This window comes from Antechinus flavipes, chromosome 4 (genome assembly GCF_016432865.1).
Source record: "Antechinus flavipes isolate AdamAnt ecotype Samford, QLD, Australia chromosome 4, AdamAnt_v2, whole genome shotgun sequence".
NCBI classification, from domain to species: domain Eukaryota; kingdom Metazoa; phylum Chordata; class Mammalia; order Dasyuromorphia; family Dasyuridae; genus Antechinus; species Antechinus flavipes.
The window spans coordinates 474,816,466-474,840,059 of record NC_067401.1 but is presented as its reverse complement, the minus strand read 5'-3'; the positions used below and the strand labels follow the sequence as shown (position 1 = coordinate 474,840,059).

Below are 23,594 nucleotides of genomic sequence, written 5' to 3'. Positions count from 1 at the left end.
CCTTCTGCATATTATTAAATTCTGCATGTTTCCAAGGGGACACTCAGTCTGAAATCAGAGGACCTGGTTCAAATTTGAATTCAGCTCTTGCAATCTGGATCTGTCATTTAGCTTCCTTGGGCTTTGGTTTCTCTATTTGTAAAATGACAGATTCTGAAGTCTATGTCTGTGATTCTTTTTTTTTTAAATAATAACTTTTTATTGACAGAATCCATGCCAGGGTAATTTTTTACAACATTATCCCTTGCACTCACTTCTGTTCCGATTTTTCCCCTCCCCCAGATGGCAAACAGTCCAATACATGTTAAATATGTCTTAGTATATCCTAGATACAATATATGTGTGCAGAACCGAACAGTTCTCTTGTTGCACAGGGAGAATTGGATTCAGAAGGTAGAAATAACCTGGGAAGAAAAACAAAAATGCAAACAGTTTACATTCATTTCCCAGTGTTCTTTCTTTGGGTGTAGCTGCTTCTGTCCATCATTGATCAATTGAAACTGAGTTCGATCTTCTCTTTTTCAAAAAAAATCCACTTCCATCAGAATATATCCTCATACAATATTGTTGTTGAAGTGTATAATGATCTCCTGGTTCTGCTTATTTCACTTAGCATCAGTTCATGTCAGTCTCTCCAAGCCTCTCTGTATTCATCCTGCTGGTCATTTCTTACAGAACAATAATATTCCATAACATTCATATACCACAATTTACCTAACCATTCTCCAATTGATGGGTATCCATTCATTTTCCAGTTTCTAGCCACTACAAACAGGGCTGCCACAAACATTTTGGCACATACAGGTCCCTTTCCCTTCTTTAGTATCTCTTTGGGATATAAACCCAGTAATAACACTGATCAAAGAGTATGCACAGCTTGATAACTTTTGGGGCATAATTCCAGATTGCTCTCCAGAATGGCTGGATTCGTTCACAACTCCACCAACAATGCATCAGTGTCCCAGTTTTCCCGCATCCCCTCCAACGTTCATCATTATTTTTTCCTGTCATCTTAGCCAGTCTGACAGGTGTGTAGTGGTATCTCAGAGTTGTCTTAATTTGCATTTCTCTGATCAATAGTGATTTGGAACACTCTTTCATATGAGTGGTAATAGTTTCAATTTCATTACCTGAAAATTGTCTGTTCATATCCTTTGTATGTCTATGATTCTTAAGAAAGGCTACACTCCACATCTAGGGGCTGCCTCTTTGTCTTGCAAGGTTTCTCTCAACTCTGTGACTTGGCTCAACTTCTTTCCTGATCAGTGGAATATTGGGTGACATCAATAGAAACATAATATGTCCAAACATACTGCCCTGTGCCCTGATCAGGCCACATCTGGAGTGTTGGATTTAGTTCAGGGCACCACATATCAAGGGAGACATTCAGAAGTTGGAGAGTGTCCACAATAGGAAAGGGCCTTTAGTTTGTGTCTTATAATAATAAATTATAGATAGGGACATTAACAGGGGTTGGGTTGTTTTTAAGTTCTCTACTCAGAACATCATCCCATGGGCCCATATGATTATAATGTGGCCTATCATTAGCTGCATTACCAGAGAAAGATGGCAGCTTTAACTAGCAGTCTTAGGCTTTCTTACATGTGACTATAATTATTATAGTGTTTATTGACATTAACCACTATGGGATGAAATCACTTGAAAAACTGACAGTCAGATTACAAAATGCATTCATCACTCATTAAGTCAGCCTCTTTGGAACCTGCAATTAAATGGATAGAGATATGAAGCCTTTATAAGATTTGTGGGAACATGAGAAAAGAAATGTGGGACCTTTCCTTGGTATCCCTTAGGGATGAGCTCTGGATCAAACATGTTTGCAGCTACCTAATGAATGATGCTATAGAGCTGATTCATATTCAAATTGAGCCCCAAACTGTCTCAGGAAAACTTGGATTCAGTCCTAGCTCTCATTTGGACTAGCTCTGTGACCATCAGCAGAACTCACAACCTCACTCTCATTATCATTTAAATCGCATTTTAAGATTTTCAAAATGTTCCACATATATTATTTTATTTGATCCTCACAACTCTAGGAATTGGGGCTATTATTATCCTTATTTTACAAAGAACAAATTGAGGTTGAGAGAGGTGAAGTGCTTTGCCCAGGGTCACATAGTGAATGTCTGAGGCAGGATTTGAATTCAGCTCTTCCTGACTGCAAGTCTGACACTCCATTTATTATGCCATCTGTATTCTACTTCCTTTGTCTGACCCCGTTTCCCCATCTAAAATAGGGGCAACAATAATGGTACCATTTACTTCAGGGGATATTGAAAGTATAGCATACACTACAGAAATATTGACTTATTTTTATTATTTCAACCTTATCCTTTACAGAGCTTGAACCATTTCTGCCTACCCAAATCCTAAATCTTCTGCAAGATTGGGTTCAATTTTCATTTCCTCCAAAGAGTCTTCTCTAATCAATTCTGCCTCCTAGAAACACACTGTTCACACAAGTGAACACTCCAACATAGCAGCCTCAAATTTATGCACTATATGAAGAAGGGAAGGAGATGATAGGTCCACAACTATCTATCCTGGTCATGATACAGAGTGTCATATTCATTTAAGAATAATGAATATTTTAGGAAGGATGATGAAAAGGATGCCAAAGGCAAGCCAAATGGGAATATTGAATAGAAGCCTTATCACATAGGAATTAGCTGAACAAATCCTATCATGATGCAGTTCAAATCCTACTTTCTTTTTTTTTGTATTTGTTTTTATTGTTTTGTTTTTATATAGTTTAATTTAATTCTATTACTCAATCTCTTCCCCCCACCCAAAGATCCCTCCCTTGTATTCTTCCCTCACTCTTTGCTTCCCCATCCACCCATCCCTCCCCTCTTATTTCTTTATAGATTTTGGAGGGTTCTATACCCTTCATGGTATATATGTAGTGTTGCCTACTGAACCATTCCTAATGTGAGTAGGTTTTCAGAATTATGACTCCTCCTCCCTCCTTTAATGCTTCGGTGTCTATTCTTTCTCTGCACCTCATTTGTATAATAATGATTGCTATTTTTACCTTAATTCTGTCAGTCTTTCTTTTGAGCTATCCTATTGTTGATGTGACTCTTATATTCATATATGTGTATATATATATACACATATATAAACATAAATAATTTGTCCATGTTTAAACAGTTTGTCCAGATTAAATTCCTTAAAACTGATCTTTTATCTTGGCTCTCATATGTTAAATTTTCTGTTAAGTTTGGGTCTGGTTGATAAAAAGTCCAGAAAACTTGCAGGACATTGAATGTCCATTTTTTTTTCATTCAGAATTATAGATAATTTTTGCTGGATATGATATTTTGTCACAGGCCTAGTTCTTTTGATTGTCAATAGATATGATTCCAGGACCTTCAGTCTTTTATTGTAGCTGTTGATAAATCTTGTACAATTCTAATTGTAGCTTTTTTGAGTTGATTTTTTCTGTTTCTTGCAGAATCTTCTCTTTGATCTGGGAGCTTTGAAATTTCTGTGTGTTTTTCAGGATCTCTCTGAGCTGGTGATTGGTGGATATTTTTCTATTTCTACTTTCTCCTCATGTTCTACTACTACAGGACAATTTTCTTGAATTATATCCCACATCAAATCCTACTTTATGCAGAAAGTCTTTGCTAGTCTCCTTCAATTGTCTGCAAGCTCCTTTCCTTTGAGATTGCCTTTCACTTAAGCTATATCTATCAGATAGATATATAATTATTTTCATGTTTTCTCCTCCATTAGAATATGTTTCTTGAAGGAAAGTAGATCTGGCTGTGTTTTTTCCCCTTTTCTTGTTACTTTCAGTGCCTTCTTCACCTTTGACTATTGACTTACTGACCTTGGCAGATTTAGCTTGGGGAAGAGGAGACTTAAGTTGGTGGGTGAGGAACATGAGAATTGTGTTCAAGTATTTGAACACATAGTGTAAATGTGTGTAGGATTGATTAGTACAGGGAGAGATAGGAATTGGGAAGACTAGTTAGGAGGCTATTGCAATAATCCAGGGAGAAATGATGAGAGTTTATGTCTGTGAGCAGAGAAAGATGTGAAGATAGAAACCATGAGATTAGACAACAGATAAGCTATGGGAGGTAAGTGAGTATGAGGAATCACGGATGACCCTGGATAATTGGAAAGATAGTAAAACCCTTGACACAAATAGAGCAGTTCAAAAGAGCAGAGAGTTTGGGGAAGAGGAAGAAGATAATGAGTTCTATTTGTACATGATGAGTTTAAGGTATTTACAATAACTCCCTTGGGAAAGGTCCAGAACCACAAGGAAATTAAAACTGTGTTCAATGTGTTTTTAAGTTAAATCAATATATAAACTTCCTATATGCTCAGGGAAAGGCCATAATATAGCAAAGGAAGAAAGAACTTAAATATTTTTCCTTTGGTGAATAATCCACTTAAAAAATCTTTTCAAAAAAATTATTGATATTTAGTATCCTCATTTTTAAATGTATTCCTCCCTCTAATAATAAATCCCTTATAATATCCCTGATGACAAATCTATGATTTAGAAAAGATTAAAAAGAGAAGAAAATATCTTACCCAAGTGAATCAACACCCAGACAAATCTGACTGCATATGCAATACTTCATTCCCATAGTTCTCCTCCTCTTCAAAGAAGAGAGGGATGTGTATTTTCTTATATTTCCCTCTGGACCAAGCTTGATAATTGTGATCATATAGCATTCCATTGCAGTTTTTTATCTTTTCATTTACATTGTTGTAATCAACATGTCTATAATTTTCCTGAACCTATTTACTTCACCTTCATTAGTTCATGTCTTCCCACTCCATCATATCTGTTATTTCTATGGTGCAGTAGTATTCCATTGTATTCATTATCAAAAGTTGTTTAGCCATTTCCCCCAATCAATGGCATCTACTTAGCAGTTCTTTGCTACCGCTAAAAGTACTGTTATCTAAAAGATTTTTCTTTGTGGCTTCGATCTTCTTGGGATGTATGCTTGGCAGTGCAATCTCTGGGTCAAAGGGGAACATTGCTTACTTTTAACTCATATTTAAATCAATCAATCAATATGCATTTATTAAGTGCTTACTATATGTCAGGAATCATATTAGGGTGATGGGAATGCAAGGACAAAAATGGAACATGGAAGCGTTGGAGGTATTATAAATTTTAAATCTGCCACAAAAATATATTTAAATTTTCATCGACATTAACAAATTCTGATTCTATATATGAAATATCTAAAGGCCTAAGTGGATGCTTTCAGACCAACTATGAACTCTAATACTAATCTATATTTTGCCTGCTAAGAAAGTATTACCCAAGCAAGAATGAGGGAAGAGGGGACTTTTCTGGCAATTGTAACCATTGTATCTTTAGGAGAACAAATTATTTGCATCCTTAGATCTTTGGTTTATTTAGGGACAAAAGGTCCACGAGAGGAAAGAAAGTCTCTTTTGGAGGTTAAAAAATTCAACATAGCAATGGATATATTCTCAGTACATCCTCACCACCATCATCATCATCATCACTATCACTACCACTATCACCATCATCATTTATACAGCATTTTAAGATTTTTAAATGTTCTAAGCATATTATCTCATTTTATTCTCATAAGAATCCTGGAAAGCAGGTGCTCTCATTGTCCCCACTTTACAGATGAGCAAAGCAAGGTGGAGACAGTTTAAGTGACTTGTCCAGGATCACACAACTAAGCATCTGAGGCTGGATTTGAACTCAGGTTTTTCTGACTCCAGGTGCCACCTGCAGAAGGAGGAAAAGACATAGACAAAATAAAAACACATGGAAAAGGATTTCAAATCCGAAAGTGAAATATTTAAAATTCTAGGAATATTTTAACAGCACAAAATAGGTTGAAAATTGATAAAAAAAGCTCCGTATCTTTCAAATGTGACCTAACCACGATATGAGGACATCAGAATTAGATAGTTGCTTTGAGATCTTCTAATCCAGCAATACACCCATATCTCCTCTTTGTCAATTATTTTGGACAGTCTCCAAAATCAGTGGCTACTGGCTTCTAGTGATTGGACAGATAGCAATTTGGAACTAACCACTTCAATGAAAGCACAATACAGTTCAAAGGTAGGGAATTTAAGAAATTGCCACATAGAGCAGGGAAATTCCCAATCTAGAGTGACACAGCTCAATGGAGCTCAATAGAGCTCAAATGAAGGGGTCTGGTTCCAAATCTTTTCACTTATTTATTTTACCCATGTGCCAGTCATTGTACCCACTGAGCCATCCTGCCCACAATACTGCCTACAGTAGCAGTATTGTGGTGATTAAAATTCCAGAACTAGAAAGCAGGGGGAAGGAAAATGCTTGAGCCTTTATACATTTGTGTATAAATAAGTATAAACAAAGTAGCTAGTGAGAAAGGAGTTGGCAATAAATTAAAGTATGACTGGTATCAGCCTTTACAGTTGGCCCCATGGGGCATTCATCAATTAGGGATCATGGGAAATCCAGAAGCAGCAAGGTAGTTGTTGAGAAGAGCAGCAGGAATCCAACTAAGGAAGGTGACAGTGAACTTGTTCGTACTTAGAAGTCAGGTTCTTCATCATCTAATACAGAATGAGAAATTGCCATTATGCAGCTAGCTTCCCTTACGTTGGTAAAATGATCAGTGAAATGTTACGGCTTCTGTCATGCAAAGGATAAGTGAATAATACTGTCTTGTGCTGAATTCTGCAACTCTTGTAGTTGGAGAAACTCTGCTATTGAGTCCCATTAATAGACATAGGACTGAAGAGATGAGCCTCAGCCCAGACTTCTTGCTCAATGATCAATAAAGCAATTTTTATTTGCTTTTCTGAGACAGCCAAGCCATCTGATCTCCAGTCTGCTAAGATGTAGTGGCTGCAGGTAATTGCTACTGCATATAGCTAGTGAAAAATCAGGTGGATTTTATTTCTTTTTGAATTCTATGATTGAGAAAGGGGAAAGGAGGCAGAGATTAAATCTGTCTCATAGAGATCATAAGCACTAGACATTCGCAAGAATTTCTGCTAAAGTTATGATGTTTTATTTTTGTGGTTTGAAAAAGGTCTCTGTGCAGGAATAAAAGCAATGTAGGTAGCTAGAGAAAGATATAGATAGGTAGTGAGCACTTACTAAAGGCAAACAAGCTTAATAATGTATAATAAAGGCAGACATACTGTGTTGATGGAGAACAGTGACCTTGCTTCCTTAGTTTACCTTTGGTTCCAGTTCAGATTTATTTGCATTGGTACATGGACATTGACTCTTGTCTGGATTCCCAAGTTCTTTCCATTATGCTGTGCACCAGGAGTCGGGCAAGAGATGTGGCAGATGTGTCGTTTCAATTGTCATGTCCCCTGTCAACCTCAACTGTCCAATAACATCATAGATGAGGAAATTAAGACAGGTCATGGCAGATCATGGAGTCATAGGATTTAGAGCTAAAATGTACTTTAGAGATTCACCTACTTGATAATTCAGCGGGGGAAAATTAGATCCAGAAAAGTGAAGAGAATTAGGGGGAGTTAGTGGGAAAGATGGTGCTTCATTCCAGGTCTTTTGATTCCCACCCAGATTCAGGGCTCCTCCCAAGCCACCACGTGAGAGTTGGAAATGGAGCTTTGGACATAGACTGTCAGAGATGGGAAGGCTCTTTGGACAGAGAATGTCAGAGATGGGAAGGACCTTAAAACATTAGAACTAGAATCCTGGTGTCATACCGGTTCCTCTCTCTTTTTCTTCGCAATATCCAATCAATTGTCAAATCATGTCTCCCCCAAATCTTTCCCATCTGTTCCTTTTTTTCCATTCACCCCGCCACTATCCTAATCCAACTCCTCATTATTTTCTGCCAGTGTCACTTCTAATCAGTCTCCCTAATTCCCTAATTTTGTCTTTCTCTAATACAATCTTCACACAACAGTTTTTTTTCCTAAATGACTGAGTCTTCACCATATTCAATAAACTTCAGTTCTTTCTATTGCCTCTAGGATCAATCACAGATTTCTCTGTTTGCCCCTAAAGCCCTTTACCATCTGACCTCAACCTACTTTTCTGCCCTTGTTGTACATGAATCCATCCGTATTGGTCCAGCCACACTGGTCTTGTTGTTCTGCACAAAAAAACTCCATCCCAGAATCCATCCTCTCCATCCTTCCACATCTTCTTTCAAGACTCAATTCAAGTACCATCTTCTAAAGGAGCCTTTTCTGATTTTCCCCAACACAATGAGAGCTTTCTGGAAACTACCTTTTATTTATTCAGTAAATACTTTGTAAATACTTAGATAGCAGAGGGAGTTTCCCTGCCTCTCTCTGTGGATAGCCACAGAATAGAGTCACATTGCATGAGGTTTTAATGAGCAAACAAGGTGTGTCTATACCCTGATCCCTTTACAAAGCGGGCATGTCTTTCTTATTTGGTCCAAAAAACAGTCAACTAGCTAAGCGAATATGATAGCCACACCACTGGCAGTTTTAAAAGCTCTTGGTGAATGTGTGCAAAAATGTTTGTGGCAGCTCTTTTTTGTAGTGGCAAAAAACTAGAAACTGAGGAGATGCCCATCAGCTAGAGAATGGCTGGGTGAGTTATGGAATATGAATGTTACGGAATATTATTGTCCTGGAAAAAATGACCAGCAGGATGATTTCAGAAAGGACTGGAGAGACTTACAGGAACTGATGCTGAGTGAAATGAGCAGAACCAGGAGATCAGTGTATACAAGAACAAGGACAAGATTATACAATGACCAATTCAGATGGACATGGATGTTTTCAACAATGAGATGGTTCACGCCAGTTCCAATGATCTTGTGAAGAGAACCATCTTATACCCAGAGAGAGGACTGTGGGAACTGAGAGTGGATCACAACAGAGCATTTTTACTCTTTTTATTGTTGTTTGCTGTTATGAGCCAGAACTTGAAACAAGGCACTAAGTAGAATTGAGGAGACAATGGTTAAATCTAGTTTAGCATTGATTTAATCCTACAACAAATAATGGTTTCCTAGTGATGTAATGATTGGTATATATTCAGTGTGGAGCATATAAGCTAGGAGCCTCAGCCAGGATTGACAATTCAGAGAGAAAGCAAAGGATTGGAGAGAACTTAAGCTCTCGGAACCAAAGAGAGAGACAGGCCTCTAAGAAAGCTAACCAGGCCCCAGGAGAGGAGACAAGACTTGGAAAGAGATAATAAAGGATTTGGACTTTAACCCCTGGCTACTTGTGTGATGATTACTGAACTGAAACAAAGGCTGCCTCCAGAGACCCCAAGAAAACCTCAACAGAGAACATTACATTTTAAAGAGAATATTAAGTTTGCTTGTTTTTTATTTTCTCATTTTTTTTCTTTTTGATCTGGTTTTTCTTGTGTAGCAAGATAATTGCATAAATATGTATGCCTCTATTGGATTTAACATATTTTTTTACTTGCTATTTAGGGGAGGAGGTGGGAGAAAGAGGGGAAATTGAAACACAGGATTTTGCAAAGGTTAATGTTGAAAAATTATCCATCCATATCTTTTGAAAATTAAAAAGCATTAATTAAAAAAAAATTTAAGCCTTTGGTGAATTTCAGTTTATAGACATGTTCTATACAGGATTATTATTATTATTTTTTTTTTTGGTTATGCATTAGAAGTTGCTGCTGGAGTCAGGAAGATTTTTGTTCAAATCCTGTCACACACCTACTAGCTGTAATGTTCTCTTCTCTAAAATATGATCGTTCTCAGGGAGCAGGTTTCTGGGGGGGCTTCTGGAGGCAGCCTTAGCTTCAGTTCTGTATAATAATTACCTCAAATGCAGCCAGCTGTTAAAAGTCCAGTCCTTTATTGTCTCTTCCAAAATAGCCCGGTTAGCTTTCTTAGAGACCTAGCTCTCTCCTTGGTTCCGAGAGCTCTTGCCACTAGTCTTTTTCCTCTGCCAGCTTCAGCCTCTCGCTCTCTCTCCAAATCTCCCCAACTGACTCCTGGCTGAGGCTCTAAGAACTTCTAGTGAGGTTGTCTTTTTATATGCTCTTTCAGAGGTGTGAACTCAAAGGTTGACTCCTCCTCCGAGAGTGGGATTGTGGGCTTCTGATTTGTGAATTTTCTCCACTCTTCTCTGATTTGTGAATCGCTTGAACTTGTGAATCTCACACTGAATCTTGACTTGTGAATCTCCCAGAGTCTTAACAATTCCAGTGACTTAGCACCTTGTAAGAATCATAACAACTAGCCATGTCACTCTGGGCAAGATATATAACCTCTCTTGTGCCTCAGTTTCCTTATCTGTAAAATGGTGATAATAGCACCTATCTCCCAAAAGGTTGGAGAGAGGATCCAAAGAGATGCAAACCAAACAAAAACAAAAACAAAAACAAAAAAAAACAAAGAGATGCAAACCTTAAAGATCTTTGCACACCTTAAAGTGCCATATAAATGCTATTGTTATTATCAAATAGTCACTGAAATTCCAACTCTCAAGTTCTGTAATATTTTCTCATTTTTGTGTCTATGATATTTTCAAATCTCATTAGACTTTTTACTTTAATGACCTTAAGTATGAATTTTCTCTTGCATGTAGGGAAAGGCAAGTCTGAAGCAGCCATGTACCCTGGGGAAGAAACTTGGACATGTGTGGTTACTATATATGTATGGATATGTGAGTATATGCAAATGTGTGAATGTGTGTGTGTGCTTTCATGTGTGTCCACGTGTGCACATGTGTGACTGTATGTTGAAGGAGAGACACAAACCTCACCATTCCCTCTCCATCACCTCTCCTCAGATCCCAGGTAGAGGCAGCTCAGGACTCTGCACCTGAACAGTAGAGCCCCATGCTCAGACTACCAGCCCTGTCCCTGAAGCCATTATCCAGGGGAGCAACTCTTGTGGCCATGTGACCTGTACTTACCCTTACCAGGGCTACAGGCCCCATCCCGACTGAAGATGACCCAGAGAAGATGGTTCTTGCCTCCAAAGTTCTTGGTCCTATCACAGAGGCCATCTAGTTTAATTTCCTCATTTTCACAAGTACAAGAAGGTGAGTTAAAGGCTCCAACTTGCACAGGTATTAAAATGTCAGAAGCCAGATGTGAACATACGACCTTTGACTCCAGTCCCTAAGGCTCTTTCCATTGAAAGTGCCCTGAATCTCTCACAGATTCACAGGAGTCTTTATTTTATATTCGAGTCTGAGACTGTGGTAGTAGGGACAGAAAGGAGTCAGGTCTGGGGGAGATTAGGGAAAAGATCAGATTCTGATGCCGGCTCCATAGATACAAGCAAGAACCAAAGACTCTGGTTTTTTCCTCATTGGGGATTTTGTGACTGGCGAGTTTAGCCTGATGATCAGGATTCCTGGGAGGCCGGACTCTGTGGCCAGACTTCTGCCCCTCTCTGAAAAGGCACTGAAGTATGAGGGGGAAGAGAGGTGAGCTGCTCCCTCTTTGCTCTGTATAATTTTAGTCAGTGACTTCTAGACTGGAGAGGATATGATCGCAGAGAACTCTTTCTAGTGACTTTAGAGTGGAAGTTGGATGATAGGAGCTGGAGCTCAAAGGGACTCTCAATCTCATTGCCCTCTCCAATCTTTCTCCACACAAGAACCACATTGATATCCCTAAAATGCACGTTTGGCTTTGTCACTCTTCCGCTCAAGAAGCTTCAGGGCCTCCTTATCACCTCTGGGATCAAAAACCACAAACCTTTCTGCTGGACTTTGAAAGTCCTTTATTACCTGACTCCAATTTACTTTTATAGATACAGACATTGCTCTTCTTCAAAGCCAGGTAGAATAATACCCAGAAGGCTGGACTGCAATAAGGAAGGCCTGGATTCAAATGTGTCCTCAGATTGGCTGTGTGACCTTTGATGAGTCACAATCTTTATTTGCCTTGATTTTCACATTTGTAAAATGGGGATACTAACAGTTCCTACTTTCCAGGGTTGCTGGGTCAAAGGGGACCTTGGTAAACCACTGAGCAAAACTTAAAACCCTTTAGAAATCCTAGCTCTTATTATTAGGGGCTCTATAGTTCTGCCAAACTAAGTTATTTGTTATCCCTTCCATCCCCTGCAGGTTTCTTAGATACCTCAATTCCCTCCATGGCAGGGATCTCAAGTCCTCCCTTCTCCTAAGAGCTCAACTCTTTGTTGCCTCCCAGTTGCTCATCTTTATGTCTTCCTCCTTCAAGGCTCATCTCGAGCCCTCCCTCTTTTTTTTTTTTTTAAATAACTTTTTATTGATAGAACCCATGCCAGTGTAATTTTTTTTTACAGCATTATCCCTTGTACTCGTTTCTGTTCCGATTTTTCCCCTCCGTCCCTCCACCCCCTCCCCCAGATGGCAAGCAGTCCTTTACATGTTGAATAGGTTACAGTATATCCTAGATACAATATATGTGTGCAGAACCGAACAGTTTTCTTGTTGCACAGGGAGAATTGGATTCAGAAGGTATAAATAACCCGGGAGGAAAAACAGAAATGCAAGCAGTTTATATTCATTTCTCAGTGTTCTTTCTCTGGGTATAGCTGCTTCTGTCCATCTTTGATCAATTAAGGCTCTCTTTATCGAAGAGAACCATTTCCATCAGAATACATCCTCAAACAGTATCATTGTTGAGGTATATAATGATCTCCTGGTTCTGCTCATCTCACTCAGCATTAGTTCATGAAAGTCTCTCCAGTCCTCTCTGTATTCATCCTGCTGGTCATTTCTTACAGAACAATAATATTCCATAACATTCATATACCACAATTTACCCAGCCATTCTCCAATTGATGGGCATCCATTCATTTTCCAGCTTCTGGCCACTACAAACAGGGCTGCCACAAACATTTTGGCACATACAGGTCCCTTTCCCTTCTTTAATATCTCTTTGGGGTATAAGCCCAGTAGAAACACTGCTGGATCAAAGGCGATACACAGTCTGATAGCTTTTTGAGCATAGTTCCAAATGAGCCCTCCCTCTTATAGAAATCTTTCCTGAGCCCTTTGGGCACAAATTGATTTCTTCTCCCTCGCAAATGACTTTCTTTTTTTTTACATCGCTGTGCCTGTTTGTATTCTCTCGGGATAGAATGGAAGCTCTGTGATGGCAGGGCCTGTTTCACTCTCATCCTTCCATTTCTATATATTCTCAGTCTAATTATAACCATAAGACTTGCTAGCATTTCTAGAATATTTTAAGTTTGCAAAGTGCTTTACAAAAATGACCTAATACCCACAGCAATCTTGGAAAGTAGATGCTGTTATTATCCCCACTTTACAGATGAAGAAACTGAGGAAGCTTAGGGTCACACTGCTAGTGTCTGAATATGGCTTAATTAATTCAGGTCTTCTTTACTCTATAGCGCCACCTAGAGTCTTAACATAGCAAGTGCCATTTAGGAGGCTCTTCATAAATGCTTCTTGATTGCTTTATTCAAAATTCTTAGAGAGCTTGGCCTCTGGGATCAGAACTTAGGGCAGAGAGATGGACTTAGGTTTCGTCCATGGAAAAGCATTTGTGATAAAAAGTAGCCAAGGGGGACACCGATTATGTACAGCTGCCAACCAATTCAACTACTGAGAGTTACCTGAAGAGTTTGGTTTAGGCTCAAAGTGAGGCTCATCTGGAGGAAAAGTTAGAGGCCGGAGCCTCCACTTCAGCAAACTCATATAGACCGTAACTACGTGAGCAAGAAGGGTACGGTGGGACTTAACAGAAGGTGGGAAGGGCTGGTGCTAGAAGGGCGAAAGACAGGGATTCTCCATCAGGAACCAGCTGGTCAAAACCGGAGTCTGAAGCTTGTGTCCCAGACGTGCTAGGGAAGTTGGTGCGGTGGAGGCAGCACACTCTTATCACAGTGGAGACAAGAAGTCGGAGTCACTTCGCTTCCCATCAGTCTTTCTTTTTATCTTTAGGGCAGCCAGAGATAAGACAGAAATTCTCTTGCCATGTTTCCTACCAAGTGGAGTTCTTCTGCTGGCCTTGGGCAAGTCCCTCGAATTCTCTGTGGCTCCATTTCTCCACTTTACAGATGAGATGCTGACGCCCATAGCCCAGCTTCTAAAACTGTGTGTTATGACCCCATATAGGGTCTCACAACTGAATGTGGGGGTTTGTGAAATTATGATTTATTATCAGTAAATGTTTGATTTGCATTATCTGTTTTATATACCTGTAAAGGTCCTGTAAAAATTTCTCAGGCAAAAAGGGATCACAAATAGGAAAAGTTTAAGAAGCCCCAGAGTACCTCCCTCCCAGGGTTGTTGTTGGACAACTTATACAAGATCATAATTAAAATAAATTTCAATAGTATTTTATTTTTTATTATACCTTTTAATTTACAAGTTATATGCATGGGTAATTTTTCAGCCTTGACAATTGACAAACCTTTTGTTCCAATTTTTCCCTCCTTCTCCCCACCCCCTCCCCCAGATGGCAGGTTGACCAATACATGTTAAATCTGTTAAAGTCTATGTTAAATACAATATATGTATAACATTTTATTTTTCAAATTAAATGTAAAGATAGTTTTCAACATTCATTTTTGTAAGATTCTGAATTCCAAATTTTTTCTTCCTCCTTCCCCTCTAAGACAGCAAGTAATCTGATATGTTAAACATGTATAATCATTTTTTAAAATATTTTCATATGAGTCATGTTGGGAAAGAAAAATCAGAACAAAAGGGAAAAACCATGAGAAAAAAAATGCAAACAAACAAAAAAAAGAAAATAGTATGCTTCAATGTGCACTCAATGAAATCATAAACTTAAGAATTTCAAGGATCCCGAGAGGTCTATTCATTTTAATCCCTTCAGTGTTCAGATGGGGAAACTGAGGCTCAAAAAGGGAATGTAAATTTCCTGAGGTCACCCCGGGAGTTATTAGGAGGTAGCAGCAGTAATTTGAAGCAGCAATGTAGCATGACTCCCAATCCTGGATTATAGCCTATATGAATTCATGGAAACATGAGTTAATGAGTGACTAAATCAACCAATCAAGAAGCATTTTTAGAGCCTTTACACCATACCTGTCGCAAGTGCTAAGTGCTGAGGACACAAAGGAAATCCCTGCCTTCACATTCCAATTGGGAGAGGTAACATGCTATGGACTATATCCATCTGTAACCAGTAGCTCAAAGTCCACTTGCATAATAAGACTTTCCTTCCTGGTGGGGTTTGATTACTCAATGCTCTGGGAGCTTGGGAGGAGGGAGGAGATCCTGGTCTTGTGGATTCAAGATCGGAAGGAGATTTTTGATTCTAGATTCTCCTCAAAATAGAGGTCTCTGAAGGGAAAGACTCTAGAAAGAAGCCTGCCTGAAGGGAAGCTGTCACCTTGATCTTGTACCTCCTCCCAGCTTACTAGATGACAGAGCCTGGGAAATTCGAGGGAGATCTGGAATTTTCTATCTATGTTGAACTGAGACATCTTTCTCTCAGTGGGAAAATCTATGTATTTTCTCTGGTATATATAACTTTTCTGATTTCTGTTTGCTGTTAGGACAAATGTGCCGACAGTTACCCTACTGTAACATGGTGATAATAACAGCACCTTATTTCACAGGCTGGTTGGGAAGATCAAATGAAATAATATTTGTAAAAAGTGCCTGGCACAGAATAGGCCCTAAATCAATGCTTATTCTCTTTCCCCTATGCAGCCCTTCTTAGAATGTTTTCACGGGTTAAAATAAAAGACAAAGGATTAGCCAATTTTACTGAAACATCTCATTTAACGTAAAATGTCAATGAACATTGAAAGTCTTCATTGTGGGAATGGCATTTGGTGGAAAGAGAGTCAAACTTGGAATACATAGCTTGGGAAATTCTCTCCCTAGTAGGGAAACTGATCGGGAACTTTCCGATTTTCCCCTTAGACAATATTTAAGCGAAGGAATAGCTAAGATTCTGGCCCAGTACTCCCTCTCTGAGGAGAAAATGGTGACCAGCCTCATGGTCTTTGCTTTCCTATGGGACAGTCTTCTCTCCCGGCAGGAATCAGTCTCTTTTGGAGAAGGGCGGGCAGAAGAAACTTTAGAGACATTTATTTCTGATGACTAGCATCTATCTCGACTGATTCCCGTGGGCACATAAAGCCTACAGGGGCACCACATAAATGGACCCATATGTCCACATATATCACGGATATTCTACAAATACAAGATATAGACAGGGAACATGGGAGGTACCGCCGGAGGGAAGGAATTAGGAGTGAGGAGTGGGAGGAATGAGAGAGCCCCAGAAAGTGTGAAGTTTGGACTCTAAGTGAAACCCAGCATGGAGGGGAGATTCCTGGTAGAATCCCTCCATCTGTGTCCATCTTTCATTTTGTGTCCCAGCTGTTTCTGACTTCCAGAGAAACTATGCCCCCGTCTGGATACTTTCTCCCCTTCTCCCCCACAATCTCCCCTTTCAGCTCCATATTTCACGCTACTTTTCTCAACTAGGACGGAAGCTTGAGGGCAGGGAGTCTTTCTTTTGCTTGTATTTGTATTCTCAGCACTTAGCCCGGCAGCTGCTACATAGGAAGTACTTGTCCTGGCTGACTTTTCCGATCCTTGTTTCCTCACCTGTAACAATATCAATAATAATACCTTCAGAGCTTACTTTAAGGGGCTCCGTGGTTCTTCCCACTTTAGTACTTAGAGGGCATCTAGTACAAACTGAGCAAATGTAGACCCAGAAAGGTTGTCTGGTTCAGTGGGAGCTACACCCGGAGCTGGGCCTGGAGGGAGCAAGGCGAGAGCAAATCCGCTCTCGGGCGCGTGTGGGCTGTGTCGCCTCGGGCCAGTCACCGCGTCAGTTTGCTACAATGTTTCTATCTGTAAAACGGGCTGCAATACCCCGGAGCTGTGGTTGAGCAGATCAAACTCCTTAAGCCCGACACAAATATTATTACTGCCCAAGGGTTTGCGCCCGGGTCTCCCCTGCAGCTTTCGGATTCAACTCCAAAAGCGCTTCCCAAGATTCTGCTTCTTTCCCAACCTCGCTTCCACCGGTTTGGGTCCTTGGGTCCCGCCTTCAACCAATGGTCACGCCCACTCCCCGCCCCCGACACTAGCCACGCCCCTTAGGTCTCGAGCCTATATAGGCGCGTGACGTCAGCTCGTTTGTTGTCATTGGCGGCTCCCAAGATGGCGTCCATCATGGAGGGGCCGCTGAGTAAATGGACCAACGTGATGAAAGGCTGGCAGTATCGCTGGTTCGTGCTGGACTACAACGCGGGGCTGCTCTCCTACTACACGGTGAGGAAGAGGACGCCCTCCCGTACACGAGGCCCAGATGGGGTCCCACCCGGGATGTGGGGGGGTGTTGCTGGGGAGTTGGGGTTGCTATGCCGGGGGCTCGGCGCGAGCCGGGGGGGCGGGGCCTAGCGGCAATCTGCCAATAAAAAAGGGCGACGTAAAGGCGCGACCAATAAGGAGGCAAGGATTTCGAGATTTATGGACCGGGCGTGGGCGTGGGGTGGGGTCCAGAGTCTGCCGGCTTGGGCAGGGCAGAGAGTGGCTTGGGGGGTGGGGAAGCCGAACTTGGGTGAAGGGAGAGATGCGCACCCCCTCCCCACTTCACCGAGGCCCTCCATCTCCCGGCCACGCCCATCTTTCTTATTTTCTTCGCTGTGGAAGGTGTATGGGTGGGCTTGAAGGTCCTGGGCCCCCTCCCTGTCCCAATGCTAGGGTTGCGACCGCGACCCATCCCCACCCCCCACCCCGCGTTTTTCCACGCCCTGAGTCCGAGAATCCGAAGATGCAAAAGAACCCGAGGTTCGAGAGCGGGCGCCTAGGTCACCTCGGGAAGCCACGTGGGGGTGGGGAGTGGGGGTAGCGCTTGACCTTGGACCACCCCGAGGCGATGGCACCCCTTCCTGAGGTGCGCTCCCCTAAGTCGTTGACCCCTTGTCCTTCAGAAACCCTTTCTTCCCCCCAAGAGGTTCTTCCCTTGGGATCCGAGAACTTGGGAGGGGGGAAATGCCCCCTTTATTTCAGGATACTTGGTTTCCTGCGCTTTTACACTGTTGAAAGCACTGTCCAGCAAGGGCTATCCACTTTTCCCGGAACTGCCCGCGGGTGGGATGAGCCCCCCAAAGGTCACTGGACTTAGTGGAGCGTCACCACCCTTTTTTGTGAATCGAGAGCCTTACTTAACGCTGTGATGTAAGCTTAGAGCTATGTCCTGCAGGACACTCTTCTAGCGACCGGTGTGCTGGCCGTTTGGTTTTATGGGTCCTGCTAGGTGGACCCTGGGGATAAGGAGCCCAGGAATCGCTCCCTGCCAGCCAGGACTTTCTGCTTGGGAAAAGAAGTCCTCGGATAAAGATATTGCTTAGAGGGGCGGACTTGAAGTACGCCTGAATGCTCAGGAAGTTTTGCAATTTTAATTTCTTCTGCATGTATGTAAGCTGCCAGGAGAAAATGGTGGAGAAAGGTCATGGTTTTGATTTATGAGTGTCAGGTATGACAGGAGCAGAGGGGTCCAGACAGAACACTGGTATCATCATCTGGGAGTTCTGACTCAGGCACTGGTTGTGGGGATTCCACTCTCCTGGGCCTGAGTTTCCTAAAAGGCCTTGGACAAGGTGATCTATCTCTGAAATCTATCTATCCCTTTAGCTCTGAAACTCAGGAAGTAGTCTAAACTTTTTCCTACTGTCTGACATGGATTTCTAGCTGTGGGCAAGTCCCTTAATTTCTGTATAATATTTCCTTTTCTAATCCTTCCCACCACTGTTCAAGTTGGTTAGTTGAGCTGGGAAGGAGAGATAATGGTTCCATTTGGAGGGATTTTGCTCTGATTTTTAGTTTCTAAATAGCCTTGAGGTCTTGGGAAGGAAGCGGACTTTGGGTTCTTAAAAACCTAGAAAAAGCTTCAAGAAGCCCGCGAGCCATTACTCTGTTGTCTTTTTAAACCTCGGGTTCCTCCTGTAAAATGGGGATAATAATAGCATTTACCCCAGAGGGTTATTGTTTGGCTCAAATGAAATAATGCAGACTGGGTACTTTGCAGACTTCAAAGAGCTCTATAAATGCCTGTGGGGATGTGCTGTTATTAAGTTGATTGTCCTATTCAGCAAATCTTGGGCTGCTTTTTCTCTGTTAGGCCTTGGGGATTAAAAAAACGAGAAAGACCTCGGGCCCTGCTTGTATAGTGTTCCCTGTCCCTTGAGGTTAGGGGTAGGTGGGCTAGAATGACTGGTAGAGAAAGCTAGAGAAAGCTAAAAAAGTTACCTGGAGAGACGGAAAGTTGCAGGCTGTGATTTTATTAGTAATAGTGAAATCCTGTTAATGCTCATTAACTCAAGCGTGGCCAGTCACATAAAGCAGACTAAATGTTTCCAGCTCTGTAAAAGAGGCAGTGGGATTCAGTGGACTAATTTAGAGAGAACCTCAGAATTAGGGAGTCCTAGATTCAGGTATTGCCTTTGTAGCAGCCTGCTTCTGTGACCTTGGGCACATACTGAACTTCTCAACGCTCCAGGCCATTCTCTTAAGGAGAGAAATTGCTGAAGACTTCTCTTGTGAAAGCGCTGTTAGCTTTGTGGGTCTGCATTGCCAAATTTCTGTACTGGCAGTTTCTTTCCCGGGAGTTCCCTTTATCTGGGAAAGCCCAGGTCTGTACCGAAGAAGTTTTGCTTAGTGTGGTTCAGGTATCTATGCAACTGAATCAAGTGAATATTAGGTTTAAAACTTGTCAGTCGTAGAAATCAAACCTTTAGGGATCTGTCATCTTGCCAGTATCCTCCTCCAACATAGATTGCAAGCCCTCTGGAACTTAGTAGATGGTTTTTGAGATTTGCTGTGCTTGGAAAACCTCTGCCCTGTGGGTAAGCCTCTTCTTGCTGTGTTTTTCTGTCTATATTTAGCCAGCCACTTCTTGGGCAGCAGGCGTCCTGTCTCAGGGATTGCGTAAAGGCCTGGCCAAACCCCGGCTTCCCATAGATTTTCAATCCCTGTTAGATAGAACTTAGTCCAGATTGTCCCCCTAAGGCCCTGCGGTCGGACTTTAGAATGAAGAACATCCCATGACCCAAAGAAATTATCAGGTGATTGGTGGAAACTCAAGCCTGATGATAATCTGGAAATCCTACCGAACCTGTCTGACCACTTATGGGCTTTAAAATCTAGGTAAAGTTTTGGTCATTGTGTCTCCTTGTTGCCTGCTGCTTTCTTGCCTCGCCATCTCAGCAGTCGGGCTGAATAAATGCTTGCTGAACTAATGAGTGAATAAATTGTCTTTAGTAAAGGGGATGGAGTATGGTACTGAAATATTCTTCAGCCCTAGTGTATGCTTCCCAGCCGGCTTTGGCTAAAAAGGAGGCCCTTCAGAAGACTCTCCCCCCACCCACCCCCGCTGGGATCTTTGAGATCTGCTTGCCCTGTCTGGATTCCAAAGGCCGCCAAATGTGATGGGGCCCCTTGTCCTTTCTGTCTGTCTGCTACTCATCCTCCTTTCTGGGGTCGGAAGCCACAGGACCACCCTTGCCAAGAGAGAGGCAAGCTCACAGTCCTCATTAAAGCCAAGAGAAGTTTTTCTTCCTTTGCAAGTGTCTTCTGCATTAAAATTTGGGACTGGAGGAGAATGGTTGGAAATGTATTGTACCAATTTACTTTCCACCCCAAGTTACATTGTGCGCTTATGGGGAGAAGAGGGGTCCGGAGGATATGTTGGATGACTTTGGTCAATGTTGAAAGAGACATGAATGCCTCAAAGTGTCACCTCAGAAATGTTAGGCTTTGGGAGGAATCTTGGACTACTTGTGGGTCTGTTCTGTAGTGGGGCTTTCCTGAGGAGGAGGAGGAGGAGGAGGAAGAGGAAAAGGAGGGTCTGCCTCGGGCTGGAGAGAAGACATTTGGAGTCGGAGTTGCAAGGCCTGGTTTTGAGCCCTGGCCTAATAAAATACATGTTGGGATGTGCTGTTTAATCTCTTTAGGCCTCAAGTTTTCCCATTTGTAAAATGAATGAATGAAAAAGTGTTTAGTGATTATTCTGTGGGAGATTCTGGGGATACCAAGAGAGGTCTCAGCCCCTTAGGAGCTCTTTTCTAATATTGGGAGGCGCCTGAAGGGAGGGATGTACCATTAAAACATTTCTATAGCTCTGGGCAGTTTACAAAGTGCTTTTTTTCAGAGCAGCCTGCTAGGTTGTATTATACCTACTTCTAGTCCAGTAATCTTTGGATTGTACCCATTCTTCTCATCGTATTTATCGCTTTCATGATCAATAGATCATGAATAGGATATTTCCAGGATCCAGTCAAGCTCACTTTTTTATAGTTTACAAATCTCATTCTCTTCTTTTTTTGAAAATCAAGATCTTTGCTGTTTCCCTACAGTCTTTCAAAATATGGCTTACCCTTATTTCTGCCACTTTCTGGACCTGGAGATGTAGTTCATATTAACCAGATGACTGAAATCCATCCAGACAGACCCCCTGTTTTGGGGTATCAAGATAACATTAGTCATCTTGGTTCTGTCATTACTAATGTCAAGCTCATTGTTCTCAGCAGAAAAAATAGAAGCAAGATAAGATTTGGATTCGGACAAAACCAGCTCCTTTTGTCCTCAGCTTCTCCTTCCCAGCCTCAGGTCATTCCAGGTTGTGACAGGCTGACAGCATTCAATGGGCCCGGGCCGTTATTCTCATATTCTTCTTATCTCATGTTGTTTTATGTTCTGTACATTCCTTCTGAAAGATCCATCGATCAGTTCCCTGTGTATTAAGATCGATCTCTTTGGTCACTGGAGTTAGCTGCCTTTACCTTCAGATTTTCTGGCTTGTAAGTTTTCTCTCGTCCTTCACTGTTTTCCCCTGAAGACTTTTAGGTCATAGAGTCCTACTGTCCTTCCTTTGGATTCCTTTGCAATCTGCCTTCTCCCAGTCTGGGGAGCAACAGGGATGGGGTGGGGAGTGTATAAATGAACAACCTATGGCCCAGGCACTGTGCAAGCAATTTTAAAAGCTCTGAGGTGGTCCCTCCCCTGCACCCCTCTCATTCTAGGAGGTGCAGTCAGGGGTGATTTGTGCCTGGGGAGTCACAGAGGTGACTGGAGTTCCAGGACAGTTGTCGGGCACGATCTTTCCAGGAATGGTCACGAGCTTCATTGCTGTTGTCGGGGCAGGAGATGGGAGGGGAAGGCTGGGGTTCATCCTGGTGGCTCCAGGTGCTGCTCCCCCTTCGGGGTGGGCCTAGCACTGGAGCGGCCACTGGGTACATGGCAGCTCTGCCTGCCTTTCTTGCCATATCACAGATTCTGAGATTCAGTTGTCATTTCCCCCCAAGAGGTGACCTTGGGCATCCATCTCCCTCATCTGTAAAGTGAGCGAAGTGATCCAGATGAAGGCCCTTCCTGGTCCCCCCTCCCCCCCTCCAGATTCTGAGATGGATTCAGGCCCTGCCATGGTGGCCAGGTGCCTGCAGCAGAAAGTAATAATTAGGAGAGCACGAGCACCAGCTTCCCTTCCTGCAGCAAATGGCATTTGTGAGAGAAATATCATGGGTCTAAACACAAATAGCTTGGACCTAGAAAAGAACAGCATGGAAAGAACGGAGCTTCAGCCTTGGTCCCCCTCGCTGCCCACAGAGAAGACGGCACCATACCCACACCCACGGTCTCGCTTAGTTCCTTTCTCCTTGAAGCAGCTTCAGAGCTGGCCAAAAGAAGGATTCTCTTACGGGTTTTGACTTAGAGTTTCCTGAATTCTTTGCCCTTTGTCTACATTACAGTGTCCAGATTGTTTCCAGCTATGCCTCTTTTGGGATTGAATTGGCTTTGGTCTTTATGGTAGCTCTTTATATCTATTTTCTCATTTGTTTAAATATATATGTGTATTGGGTTTTTTTTGGGGGGAGGGGGTTTCTTTTGTTGAGACATTTGGGGTTAAGTGACTTGCCTAGGGTCACACAGTTAGGAAGTGTTACATGTCTGAGGTCAGATTTGAACTTGGGTCCTTCTGACTTAAGGGCTGGTGTTCTACTTACTGTGCTACCTAGCTACCCTTCTATGTATATTGTTTATATATATATATCATAGGATAGAGAGTGCAAGGTAGTAGTGCCATTTTACAGAACTGGTAGGGAAGAGGGAAGGAGAAAGGAGAGAATTTGCAATTGACAAGATAAATTTGAATTTAAAAAAAATCACAAAGTAAGGGGCAGCTTATCCAGGGACACATAGCTAGTGAATGATGTAGCCAGGCATGGAATCATATATTTAGTGCAGAAGCAATTGTAGAGGTCATTTGCCTGCCACTCTATCTTTTTACAGCTGAGGACAGTGAAATCTTTGATTTGCTCAAGAACATGCCCATGAGAGGTCCAGACTCTCATTCCAGCTCCCTGCCCCTGTACTTCAAATGTCAGTCAGCAAACAGCTATTAAATACCTACTGCATACTGAACACTGAACTCAGCACTGGAGACAGGAAAAAAGGCCTGACCTGTTGCCAGTGTTGGAAGACCTCCTTGTCTGTCTTTTTGTGCCCACCAGGACTGGGCAAATGACTCACTGTAAGGTTTTTGATTCTCCTTATCAGGCTTGGCTATGGAGAACTTTTGTGTAGGGGCATTTAGAACTGGCAATAGGGGCCTGCCTGGAGTGATAGTGGTGGCTTCCATCTCT

At 42.0% G+C, this 23,594-nt stretch overlaps 1 protein-coding gene across 5 annotated transcripts in view; it reads left to right on the top strand.

Annotated features, from left to right (window-relative positions):
- Positions 1 to 17,097: 17,097 nt before the first annotated feature.
- The window catches only part of OSBPL9 (oxysterol binding protein like 9), a 134,849-nt gene continuing 128,352 nt past the window's right edge, over positions 17,098 to 23,594 (top strand). For all 5 annotated transcript variants that reach the window (XM_051999711.1, XM_051999708.1, XM_051999707.1 and 2 more), the window contains exon 1: positions 17,098 to 17,223. In XM_051999711.1, the coding sequence (XP_051855671.1) occupies positions 17,113 to 17,223 (111 nt within the window). In that variant the 5' untranslated portion in view covers positions 17,098 to 17,112. The remainder of the gene's footprint in view (positions 17,224 to 23,594) is intronic.